The 13,566-nt window shown below is 45.6% G+C and overlaps 1 protein-coding gene across 9 annotated transcripts in view; it reads right to left on the reverse strand.

Annotated features, from left to right (window-relative positions):
* LOC110529510 (ephrin type-A receptor 7) overlaps nucleotides 1–13,566 on the reverse strand; it is a 76,219-nt gene that overhangs the window by 50,783 nt on the left and 11,870 nt on the right. For all 9 annotated transcript variants that reach the window (XM_036984909.1, XM_036984906.1, XM_036984908.1 and 6 more), the window contains exon 4: nucleotides 5,066–5,221. In XM_036984909.1, coding sequence (XP_036840804.1) covers nucleotides 5,066–5,221 — 156 coding nt within the window. The remainder of the gene's footprint in view (nucleotides 1–5,065; nucleotides 5,222–13,566) is intronic.

A 13,566-nucleotide genomic window follows, 5' to 3' on the forward strand; every position in this document is an offset into this window, starting at 1 on the left:
TAGTGAACCCTCGCAAGGAGCTTCTCAACCCATTTAATGAGACAGACGTATTTACAAACAGGTAATAGGTATGCTTAGAGCGAAAACTACAATCGTCTGTGTCAAAAATACTGCACATTTTGTTATTTTACTCATTCCTCCCAGAGGGAGAAGATGGTGAGACTCGGGGCTCTGAAGATGAAAGAGACACCTGTGGCAGGTGAAGAGGAGTGGCGGCGTGACTCTAGCGAGCACCAAGGCACAACTTCAGCACTGTCGCCGACACTCAACCTGCGTCCTTAAGAATCTTCAGGGACAAAGAGCGAGAGTCACACAAACAAGCACACGCACGCACGCACACACACACACACACACACACACACACACACACACACACACACACACACACACACACACACACACACACACACACACACACACACACACACACACACACACACACACACACACACACACACACACGTCTCTGGGGTCTGTTGGTACTGCATTACAATGATCACGGTTACCAACAGATAATAGCTAGTTTTACTCAGCCACTCTCATTGGGTCTCAAGTGACAAAGACCAGGGCAGTGATTTCAGAGATAACAGCTGGAGGAGGATATTGAAATAGAATTTGAGTGGCCTGTGTTTTGGTCTTGGTCTTGTTTTTGCAGACATGCAATACGGTGCAAGCTTCCCCTCTTTGTCCTTGGCTAGACATAGTGCTTCCTGTTCACTGGGTTGGCTTGGTTCCCTGCCTCGACACAGTCCTCTCCAAGCCACTGTAGGGTGAGGTGACACTGTCCTCCCCCCGCCTCACCTGCAACTCGGAGGCGCGACACATCCCGAGCGTCCACCGTCTGTCTGCTGATCCTGGTAGCTCAAGGGCTTGCTGCTCTCGCCTCTCTGTCTCTTTATGTTTCCCTCTCTCACCCCCCTTCCAGGTGAAGTTTAATTTCCCTCTCTCACCCCCTCCTCCCAGTGAAGTTTAATTTCCCCCTCTCACCCCCTCCTACCAGTGAAGTTTCATTTGCCTCTCTCACCCCCTCCTCCCGGTGAAGTTTCATTTCCTTCTATCACCCCCTCCTCTAGGTGATATTTCTATTCCCTCTCTCACCCCCTCCTCCCGGTGAAGTTTAATTTCCCTCTCTCACCCCCTCCTTTAGGTGAAGTTTCATTTCCCTCTCTCACCCCCTCCTCCCAGTGAAGTTTTTTTTCCCTCTCTCACCCCCTCCTCCCAGTGAAGTTTCCTTTCCCTCTCTCACCCCCTCCTCCTGGTGAAGTTTCATTTCCCTCTCTCACCCCCTCCTCCTGGTGAAGTTTAATTTCCCTCTCTCACCCCCTCCTCCTGGTGAAGTTTCCTTCCCTCTCTCATCCCCTCCTCCCAGTGAAGTTTAATTTCCCTCTCTCACCCCCTCCTCCTGGTGAAGTTTCCTTTCCCTCTCTCATCCCCTCCTCCCAGTGAAGTTTAATTTCCCTCTCTCACCCCCTCCTCCTGGTGAAGTTTCCTTTCCCTCTCTCACCCCCTCCTCCCAGTGAAGTTTCCTTTCCCTCTCTCACCCCCTCCTCCCAGTGAAGTTTCCTTTCCCTCTCTCACCCCCTCCTCCAGGTGAAGATTCATTTCCCTCTCTCACCCCCTCCTCTAGGTGATATTTCTATTCCCTCTCTCACTCCCTCCTCCCGGTGAAGTTTAATTTCCCTCTCTCACCCCCTCCTCTAGGTGATATTTCTATTCCCTCTCTCACTCCCTCCTCCCGGTGAAGTTTAATTTCCCTCTCTCACCCCCTCCTCCTAGTGAGGTTTAATTTCCCTCTCTCACCCCCTCCTCCAGGTGAAGTTTCATTTCCCTCTCTCACCCCCTCCTCCCGGTGAAGTTTCATTTCACGGATTGGCCTTCCATAGCCCTCACAGTCTGAGATGTCTCAGTCACATGCTAGCTTCTTCCTTCCAACACGGCATTGTGTTGTGTGCGCATATGTGTGTGTCAGCACACACGTACGTGTGTGTGTGCGTGCATGTGAGTGTGTGCATGTGTGTCCTGCCACCTCCTTCTCATAGCGTAATGCAGCTATTTCTCCAGAGACAGGGTGAACCTGTGATATTGCTGATGAATAACCGCCTCTGACAGCACGTTCTCACTCCCCCAAAGTGTCAACAGAATCTAATGGACATTTCTCAACTGAATTATATTGCATAAATCAAGATGGCTGACTATTTTGGTTAATAGCGGTTAGTTGATAATTAGGTCATCTTCCTGAGCCTGTCGCTTGTCTGTTTAGAGTTGAGTTAGTCAGAGGGCTTAGGAGAAAAGAATCCTGTGCTTATCTGGTGTGAGAGAAAGCTGCGCTGGGAGAGAGAAGTGCTCCAGGCTGTCTCAGCCCTCCACTGCCCTACAGATGTACAATCTTCATTTGATCACCCTGTTGCGGGAAATGTACAACTTTGGAGTTTAAAAAGAAGGTTGTAATTTTCGTTTAGAAATGTCAGACTTGATTTGACCTTAAATAAAATGTATCAACCCCAACAAAAATTATAATCCACATAATAATTAACATTTTCTGTTGCTGCAAAATGATTTCCCTGCTTTAGCAAACTGTCTCAAATTAAAATCATACATCTGTATTAGCTCACTAATTGGAGGGATGGAAGGAGAAAGGGGAGGCTGGTATTCAAATCAGCCAAGCAGTAATCCTTAATCTACAAACACGTGTCATGACCTTTGACCTGGGTGATTAAAACTTGGCTGAGTGAAGCCATGCAGAAGAGAGGGGGGGCTGTGATAGGAGAAGAGGAGTGGGGCTCTTACATTTCACTGGCACCCGAACACCCCCTAGCAACTACAGGCAGGAATCAGAATGGTTTGTTTCTCTCTGTTTCTCTCACTCCCTTTCCCTCTCCCTCTGTGAGATGTCAACTTGTTGAGGTGGCAAATTTGAGTGGGACGGGGGGCGAGAGGAGCTGGGGGGAAGGAAGGGGGAGATGGGGAAGAGGGGCTGGAGGGGGGAAAGGGGAGATGGGGGAGAGGGGCTGGAGGGGAGGACGGGGTGAGATGGCTGATCACAACTGCCCTTTTCAGATGCTACTACCACCAGCACTATTCACAGCTGTCACATGATTGATGCCCACTCCCTAACCAGTCAACAGCTTCAAGTCTTTGCCCCAGCTTCTGCTTGGAAAAATGTTTGCAGGATTCCTGCAGTGTCACCCGCATACAGTTCTCATTATCTCTTGGCTTTGCATAAAAATGGAGTGAGCAAATATTGTAAAAAGATTATCATACAATGTTTTTTTTTCCCTTCTCTCCCAACATGCAATATTTGCAACAATTATAATGCAAAATATATTGTTTGACTAGTGTCCTAATTTTTGTTCTGCGTGGCTTTTTGCCTCTTGCAGTGAATTACCTCCCGTGATGTTGCATCTTTATATTCCCCTTCGTCCAATCTTCATCTTAGATGTCTAATCCATCTGCTGCAGAGATCTATCTGTTTGTGCAGAGCCTAACATAAGGGAGGTTTACAAGCGGCCATTTCAAAATATGTCAATCAAGCTGTTTGCTCAAGCAATGTAAATTCGCTTTCGTTTACTATTGTACCCCAGACCATACAAGACCCCACAAAGAAAATGTCCACGAACATTGATGTGGTCACAATAACTTCCATCCAGCAATAATTTACATATGCAGGCATAAAAGCATTGTTAACCTTCTCTATTGGTTGAATGGGAAGAATTAAACTTTACTTAATATTGGTAATTTTGAATACAATGAATATTTTTCTATGTTGTATAAACCTAGACATAGTGAATCTGTGAAATAGAGAGCTCAATCTCCTGTTTCTTCCAAAGTGATTCTTCACAGCAGAACAGGCAGAGGGCATCGACAAATAACAAACCAGATGTGTTCTTCTCTTGGTCAATGTAAGAGGGATTTGCGGAGCAGTAAAGTGAGTCTTTTCATAAAAGCCACAGGACGGCCCTGGTGGAGACTGGTTACCGTGGAAATGTGGGCTTTTTTTCTACCAATTTTTGATGGGAAGGGATAGGTACCAGGCAACAATTAGGTCAAATTGCATTCAGTGTGTCCTGTCCTTGTTTCAAGTCAATGACTGTATTAAGACTGGCCAGAACAAACATGGGAAGAGCTCAACAGAGAGAGAGAGAGAGACCATCCTGTAGTTGCTAGGGAATGGTTGTGGGGCAGTGAAATGTAAGAGAGAGAGAGAGAGAGAGAGAGAGAGAGAGAGAGAGAGAGAGAGAGAGAGAGAGAGAGAGAGAGAGAGAGAGAGAGAGAGACACGCTGGAATAACTCACTAATGATAAATCAGCCTGTCAGACTTACAGAAGAAGTCCACTTTTCCACCTCACCTTATTAGCACAGTCTTGTACCACCCTGCCCACGCTACTGTTCCTTTAAATGAAGACTAATTTCATTGTCCCCCTATCTCTCCCCGTTCTCTCTCTCTCGCTCCCTCTCCTTCTCCCTCTCCCTCTTCCTCTCCCTCCACATCTACATCTACCTCTCTTTCTCTATCTGTCCCCCTCTTCTCCCTCTCTCTCTCAATCTCCCTCTCTCTCGGTAAAAATACCCCTTGGCTCTCCTGAATCAACCTGTTTGGGAGCAACAGGAGTGGATTTGGGAGCAAATGAGCCCCGCCCTGTAAAATGAATCCCCTGGCCTGTGTAAACAAGTCATCAATGCTTGTCACATAATTGCCACATTGGCCAGGACAAATGGAGACACAGGGTGCTGCCAGGGCTACTGCTGCTGACTGTAATTGCAATCTTTTAGATGGGAAATGGCAAATTAGCTACCAGCTAGGGGGGGGGGGGGGGGGGGACAGACACCCAGGCCCATTAACATCATTCTAAAGACATATTGGGAAGCTTAAGCAGGGCTCTGGTATGGACTCTGGAGTGGGTTTTCACCAGACTTCTCCAGATTAAACATTCTCAGGGTGGTCAGTAAGGATCTGGAAGGGGTGCGAGATTGTTTGTACGTGTGCGAGGATGTGTTAATGGGGGCATAAATGCAGACTCTACTACAGGTCCTTCCTTCATTTACTTAGCAACACTCCAGTACTTACTTGTGCAGGCCACAGAGGGTGGGTCTGAGTGCGCCCGGTAGTAGCCGTCCTCACAGTCGCAGCGCCACAAGCCCTCCCGGTCATTGTAGCTGTGTGCTGGGCAGCGCGAACACTGCAGGTCCTGGGACGAGGACTTGTAGAACCCACGGCCACATGCTATGACCAGGAGAAGAGGAGAAGGGAGAGAGAAGGGAGAGAGAGAGAGAGAGAGAGAGAGAGAGAGTGAGAGAGATAGAGAGAGAGAGAGAGAGAGAGAGAAAGAGAAAATACTTTAGTTCACACTTGAATTCCCATAAAAGAGAAAGGGCATGATGGAACAGAGCATTACACTTGTGCTCACATCACAGAACAGCTGGTGTTTGGATCAACCTGCCCCTCTGGCATCATCAACAAGCTTAACAAACTCTACTTAAAAACACATCACAAATATCACCATGGCAAAGCCTGCACTGCATGGGGAAAAATCACTGCTTATTAACCAGAGGAAAAATCTGGCTATATTTGGTGCATTTTTTATCCTTTAGTCTTTAAGTTACTCTGTGTCCAAATCAATAAGGACTTAAATATGGTCCAATCACACACACACAGTCGTGAAGAAGGGGTGACATCGCTTCTTCCCCTTCAGGAGGTTGAAAAGGTTTGGCATGGGCCCTCAAATCCTCAAAAAGTTATACAGCTGCACCATTGAGAGCATCTTGACAGGCGGCATAACTGCTTGGTATGGCAACAGCACCGCCCTCGATCACATGGTGCTACAGAGGGTTCTGCGGACAGCCCAGTACATCACTGGGGCCGAGCTCCCTGCCATCCAGGACATCTATATCAGGTGGTGTGAAAAGAAGGCCCGGAAAATCGCCAAAGACTCCAACCACCCAAGCTCTTCTCTCTGCTTCCGCACAGCAAGTGGTACCGGTGCATCAAGTCTGACACCAACAGGCTCCTGAACAGCTTCTATACCCAAGCCATAAGACTAAATAGATAACAGAAGGGCTACACTGACTATCTGAGTTGACCCTAGTATTTTATTTTAATTTTTGTCTCCATGCACACTCACAGGACCCTACACACTTACACACACTGACACTCCAACACACACATAACATACACACACATTTATAGACTCTACACACACACACACACACACACACACACACACACACACACACACACACACACACACACACACACACACACACACTAATAATAATTTACTCTGCTGCTACTCAGTTTATCATTTTGGGGCGGCAGGGTAGCCTAGTGGTTAGAACGTTGGACTAGTAACCAGAGGGTTGCAAGTTCAAACCCCTGGGCTGACAAGGTACAAATCTGTCGTTCTGCCCCTGAACAGGCAGTTAACCAACTGTTCCTAGGCCGTCATCGAAAATAAGAATTTGTTCTTAACTGACTTGCCTAGTTAAATAAAGGTAAAAAAAATTGAATAAAAAAATATATATCATGACACCTAGTCACCTTACCCCTAAACATATCTACCTCCAGTATTCCTGCACATTGTAAATATAGTATTGGAACTGACCCTGAATAAAGCTTCTTACTTTATCGTGTTCTTCTTATTTTCACTTCTTGTGTATTTTTGTTCTACCTTGTTATTTCTAGTATTACATTGTTATTGATTACTGCATTGTTGGGTTTAGAGCTGGCAAAAAAGCATTTTACAGTGCTTGTTCACCTGACATAAAAAAAACTTGAAACTTGAAATAAATAAGGGTTTTTGCTAATCAAAGCCCAGTCGGAGAGAGAATGTTGTCCTACAGTGCTCCGTGGGAACACAGACAAGGTTGTAGAAATCCTAAATGGATTATTTTAATGTTTCACCTTCAAAAGAAAGAGGTGAGATGAATAGGCTTGTCCACCAGGGATAGGAGACAGTGAATAATTCACTATCGTTCACATGGTTGTTTGTGTGGGTCCATTGACATGTCTCAATGACAATTCATTAATTCAGCCGCTGATTCAATCTATCCACATGAGCATCTTGAATTATCACAGATCATTGTTTTATGCAATGGGCCACAAACTAAATCATGAGGGGACAAAAAAGGGCATACTTCCAGACAAAATCCAGCGATAATAACAATTTTTTTTAGCAAAGAAACAATTCCAGTATAATGAATACAATTATTCATATAGAGGGCTTTGTGAATCACATTATCCAAATTCACTTTTAAGCATTACAGGCTGACTACACCACTCGCGTCACGTGCGCGAGCACTTCAAAATAAATTTAGACATACATGTTATTCAATTATTGCACCCACACCGCTTGCGTGCGCCAACGAGCGCCTGCGTTGCCAAGGGGTAAAATAGAAATCAGTTCTATTTCTGATGCAGATCTCGCTGCAAGTCCTGCATCTCAAATCTCCTCATTGGTTTATAGAAGCAGCTACCCATTGGTTATACCCACGTGGGTGACTGAAAGACGAACGAGGTCAGTGCCGGAAATGAACATAATTTATGAAAGTTGCCAATCGCAATATAAAGTCAAGAGAAGAAAAGGCCTGGAAGGAGGAGAGATGGCTAGAAACGATTCCATTTAATGTGTGGATTAATTGGTGGAGTAGAGGACCTTGTGCATTTCAGGTAAAATAACAATTCAATGTTTATATCCCAGGACAAATTAGCTAGCAACAGCAAAATAGCTAAATAGGACAAATTAGCTAGCTAGCTAAATTGCCATAATTGTTTAATGCTTTTCGACCTGTCCCCAAATGAATGTAATTGGTTCAGAGTTTGTTTTGATATTTTAACCTGCGTGTCGTGATCGTGTTTGGTGTGGGGGGACAAAATACATTTATGCACGATGGCGCACGCACGCAGGCGGTTTGGGTTCCATGTTAGTGAATAGGGAAATTCTAGGTTTGGCTTTTTTTGTCTCAACACTAAGTCTGCTAATCCACGGTGACCTACTGTTGGTGTAAGATCCTTTGCTAAGCCTTCTGCCCACATGATTTCTGTTCCAATCTGCAAGGAGTCTATCCGCCTGTAAATAGCTCTGCATACAAACTAGCAAATTATATAAAAACATTTAAAAAATAAAAAAATTTCATGAGCTGCTGGGGAAATTTTCATGGCGATGTTTCCCATTTCAGATCTCCGTTGCACTCTTTTTTCAAGCGTTCAAAATCGTTGGCCATACTTCTGTGACAGATCTAAAATAGAGAGGATAAGGGAACCCAGGTTTCCTCATTCTAACACCGTCTCAGCGCGTGGAGGAGAGCGAGGGACGGGGTTTCCCCATTTCAGCAACATAAAAGCCCTGTCACTCTCTATTTATCTCACCAGCCTCATGAAACAAGACATTATTCGGAGAAAGGGTGGGAAAATACATGATTTTAGCTCTAACATTACTTTAGCTGAGATAGCTAGTAATTGAAAACAGGATTTTAAGGCTGTGAGAGAGGTGCCTTTGGTTAGAGTTGTGTGCTGCCTGCCGAAACATATTAGTCACACATATTCTAATTTACCAATCTACCATAACATTAGACTTTACGTGCAAACAATGTACCTGCGCAAAGACACACACATAATGCGCTATACCATACTCTGATAAGACTATGTAAATATTCACATGTTGGCCCGTGTCTGTGATCACATAGAGCAGTCCATTTGAGGCACGTTAAAGATTGGCCAACGGTGCTGTTTGAAAGGCTGCTTTCTCCTCTCTTCTCTCACCACGCATGGCTGTTTAAACACTCTGATAAGCCAGTGTGTCTGTTTACCTTTAGGTTTGAGTGTAGTGTAGCAGTGTGGAGGGGAGGCCCAGCTGAGCCCAGGGCTGCCTGGCTACCATGTTCCCAGGCTGAGCCTCCACGTCGCTAGCTAGCAGGCCCAGATTAGTGCTATCTCAGCCACTAGAACCACAGGGATTTGAAAAGTAAATAGTACTCCAAGTTAAAGTTTCCATGAAAAAAATACATTATTTTCCTTGTTTTGTCATCAGGGCCCCTGTGTTTATCAACGTGTCTGACCGGCTTTGGCATCCGGAAATGTTTACAGAAGCAACAAGGCGGCAAATTAGGGCCTCAAATCCAACAGCTGTGTGACATGGGTAACCATTTTCTGGGCTCGCCCTGGCTCTCCCTCTCCAGCCCTCTCTCACAGTGCACTGAGTGACATGCACAAACACAGCCATCCCAGAGCCTGCATTCCAGTCCCAGCAGCACAGACCCTTTTGGTCAGATCCTGTTCCTGGCATCATCAGCTGAAAACACACTCTTTAACGGAGATGTTGAAGCATTAGGTAAAAGAGGGTGATAGTTTTTTTCCCCTCGTTTTTCCCTTGCAGCAACACATTTCTTTGGGGGGGGGGGGGGGGGGGGGGGGGGGGAATAACACATCACTGTATAATTACCCTGGGTTTAATCTCTAGTGCTTGTCTGTAATATCAGGACAAACCCGGCCTGCCTCTCATACAGTATTTGAGAACTTCACTGACACGGAAACACATTAGAGCACCGTACATGTCCATCTCCTGACTCACAATAATCCATTGCGTTTTACATTGACGCCGAATCCGACCTACAAACTCACACGTGGGGGAAAAAAGTACAGAGACTACTTGAAAATGTCTGGTTTTGTGACACCCGCCCTACACTACCACTCAGATAAAGGCTAGGTTAACATGCTGTGCTTGTTGACACAGACGGTGGGTTAAAAAACATGGAGAAGGAGCTGGGACAGACAACACAGGCCTTATTTACACCACACTGCGAAATGAGCCGGTCTTTAGAGAACAGGGCTGAGGTTGAAAACACAAGTCTGACATTCCACCAGGCTCCTTAGCGAGGGGCAACAGACAGCATCTGTCATTTACCTTACAGTGGTCAAACGCTTTCATTCAGCGATGGGGGGGAAAAAACTGTCTGCAGTCACAATTTTATGCACTGTACTGATAGAACAGGAAAGGCCTCACTCTGGGGCTAGGAGCACAGTTAGGGAGGAATATGCCCTGACTGACTCCCTATACTGAGGACGTCTCAATCACTCTCCACATCACTCTCCACATTGCGGGGCCACGAGAGGATGAAACAACAAGCCGTTATCTCCAACAGACACACACTAAGAAATTAAATTCTCAATTTTTTCAAGATACTGCTTTGTCTGTTTCCTCCGAGCTCGGCTTCTTAACATTCTTCAATTCCATCCAGACGCTCTCTATGTTTGGCAATTGAATGGCAATCTGGGTAAAGGACACAGAGGCAGAAAAAGGAAAGAGGATAGATGAGATTCTCATCCTGTGCTGACATTTTGTGACAGGCTGACATATCGCTTCCTGTGGCCTTACCAGATGATAATTATTCCTAATGTCTCGGCGTGACGCAATGGCACTTGAGTTTTTCCTTCGGTTAATCTTCCACTTAGATTGACAGATCGCATTTCATAAAGGGCCCATTGCCTTCTAGCTAGTTTTACCATTCCCGGAAAGCAACAGTTTTACCTCACTTTTAGAGTCGGTGAAATAGGGAAACAACACTCTCCACTTCCCTAATAACCCCCACATCTAAACAGGCTAGTTCTCCACATAATATACTGAGGACAGAGGGGACTTCAGGCTCTAAACAGGCTAGTTCTCCCTATCGACTACTGAGGACAGAGGGGACATCAGGGTCTAAACAGGCTAGTTCTCCCTATCAACTACTGAGGACAGAGGGGAGATCAGGGTCTAAACAGGCTAGTTCTCCCTATCAACTACTGAGATCAGAGGGGACTTCAGGCTCTAAACAGGCTAGTTCTCCCTATCGACTACTGAGGACAGAGGGGACTTCAGGCTCTAAACAGGCTAGTTCTCCCTATCGACTACTGAGGACAGAGGGGACTTCAGGCTCTAAACAGGCTAGTTCTCCCTATCAACTACTGAAGACAGAGGGGACATCAGGGTCTAAACAGGCTAGTTATCCCTATCAACTACTGAGATCAGAGGGGACTTCAGGCTCTAAACAGGCTAGTTCTCCCTATCGACTACTGAGGACAGAGGGGACTTCAGGCTCTAAACAGACTAGTTCTCCCTATCAACTACTGAGATCCGAGGGGACTTCAGGCTCTAAACAGGCTAGTTCTCCCTATCAACTACTGAGGACAGAGGGGACTTCAGGCTCTAAACAGGCTAGTTATCCCTATCAACTACTGAGGACAGAGGGGACTTCAGGCTCTAAACAGGATAGTTCTCCCTATCAACTACTGAGGACAGAGGGGACTTCAGGCTCTAAACAGGCTACTTCTCCCTATCAACTACTGAGGACAGAGGGGACATCAGGGTCTAAACAGGCTAGTTCTCCCTATCAACTACTGAGGACAGAGGGGACATCAGGGTGAGTATGGTGGTGGTGGTGGTGGTGGTGGTAGTGGTGATGGTGGTTTTCGTGGTGGTGGTGAGTGTGGTGGTGGTGATGGTGAGTGTGGTGATGGTGGTGAGTGTGGTGATGGTGGTGGTGGTGTGTGTTGGTGGTGGTGCTCCAGCTCTCCTGACCCTCAGTGAGATGGACTGGTGTGGGCTAGTCTGAGGGCCCTGACAGGGCCGGGCCTCCCCCTGGCCACCCTCTCATCCAGCCTGATTATGTGTTAAACCAGCCTGCGTGTCTGTCAGGATGGATGGAGAAAGAATGTGAGAGTCGGCAGGCCGGTGAGTGGAGGCCGCAGAGACCCGGAGTGAGAGAGAAGCTTAGAGAGATAGCACCCCATTAGAGTGATAAAGGAGGCCTAGGGAGAGAGCTGCAGTCGACAGGACCAACAGCCAGGCAGACCGGGCTCCGCTCACTGATGTATGCCAGGTGAAGCAGGTCAAACACGATAAAGGAAACAGATTATTTTCTAATTTCAAAACGCCATTGCCTTTCCTTAAACAGTCTCTGTCGCCACCGCCGCTACGATAGGGAAATGTCTTTACAAATATCAACTATAAACACCGGCCCCACAAAATATGGGAAGCTTGTCTAGGCTGGTTTTTATGAATCCATTTCCTCCGAGAGTCTTTTCCTTCTTCCTTGTTTTGTTTGATCTGACCTCAGTGCTCCGTTGTCTGGCTACACAGCATAAACACATTTATCTCCTATTCACCCTGCGAGGTGTTGTTTCATCAACTCCATTATACTGCTAACTCAATGTTCATATTACCGGGGACATTCTTTGCTAGTAATTTAAAAACACCCTGCTTCTCAACGTTCACAGAGCCATGAAATTCTATTCCAGAATCATTGCTTTAGGTCCATGACTGGGTTTTATTCTGAGGGCATAATATATAATTATGAACGTGACACTGTGTTGTTGGAGAGGGATGTCAATAGCCCTGGAGAAGCTGGGTTCTTCTGCATACTGTGTGGCTCTGATTAGATGGGTGTTTTTGCCATGGCAAGTAGTGTGTTAGGACATCCATCAAGCTCTGTTTACTGACATGTTGTGTACTCTACACAGTTGTTTTTTTTTTTTTTTACGCTAATGCCCTTTGGTTTTTCTTCAACAACCTCTCTTGTTTCCCATGGAGTAAATCTTGCAAGTAATTTCACAGCATCCGCCTAGCAACAGGTGTTTTTTAGACTTCTCCACCTCTGTGAGAAAAAAAAATCTTGAGGTAGCGTACTGCACTTTTCTACTAAATCTCCCTCTTTTTTATCCATAAAGAAAGAAAAGAAAGAGAAACTAAGCTGAACAGTTGGGCTTTTGCCCCGAGACATGTTAATCTCCCACCTTTGAAAGGCGAGGCGCCTACCCAGCTCCTGGAAACAGTGGCACAACACACAAAGGAGAGGAGGGAGAGAGAACTGAGACCCTGCTGGAACCCTCTTCACAGGGGACGGGGATAGAGTTTCAATGTCTAACCCCTTCCAAACAAGCTACTTTCAAACACCTACACCTCCTGTGGGCTTTTGAATGGAGGGGTGGAGATAGAAGGAGAGAGGAAACAAGGCTACAGTGAGCAAAAAAACTAAACAAACTTTCAGATGAAGAATTTTAGCTAGAAAGACCAGATTAAATGGCTGAAAACCCTAAAAAACTATCATATTGTCACTAATTCTTCCCACATAGGCCCACACCACACATAGCTTGAATGGCTGTGCCTGGCTATGCGTGTACTCAGCACACCTAGACAACCCCTCCATTCATCGGTGCTACCTTTGCTTAAGGGGAGATAAGTAGCTTTACTATGAGAAACAAAGAGAAGATTAGCATTCCCTTACACTGTGTTGGATGGCACACTGCTTTGGCCTCCAAACAGCCAAACTCCTGAGGAAGTGTCTGGTTGGACGTACCGAGCTAAGATCAAAGCTAGCTAGCCTACTGATCAAACTTTTAAAAGTCCCAAAAATATTTTCTGGCTACCTAAATATTATTTAAATCTTAAAGTATTTTCATTTTATAATTAGAAATATACACATAATTAGGAATGAAATATAACAGAAAAATTAACTGATTTAACTTATATTAAGTAAAACAGCAGGATAATGTATCAGCTGTGCAATTACTGCTGAATACATTATATTTCTGACATT

This window comes from Oncorhynchus mykiss, chromosome 8 (assembly GCF_013265735.2).
Source record: "Oncorhynchus mykiss isolate Arlee chromosome 8, USDA_OmykA_1.1, whole genome shotgun sequence".
NCBI lineage: Eukaryota > Metazoa > Chordata > Actinopteri > Salmoniformes > Salmonidae > Oncorhynchus > Oncorhynchus mykiss.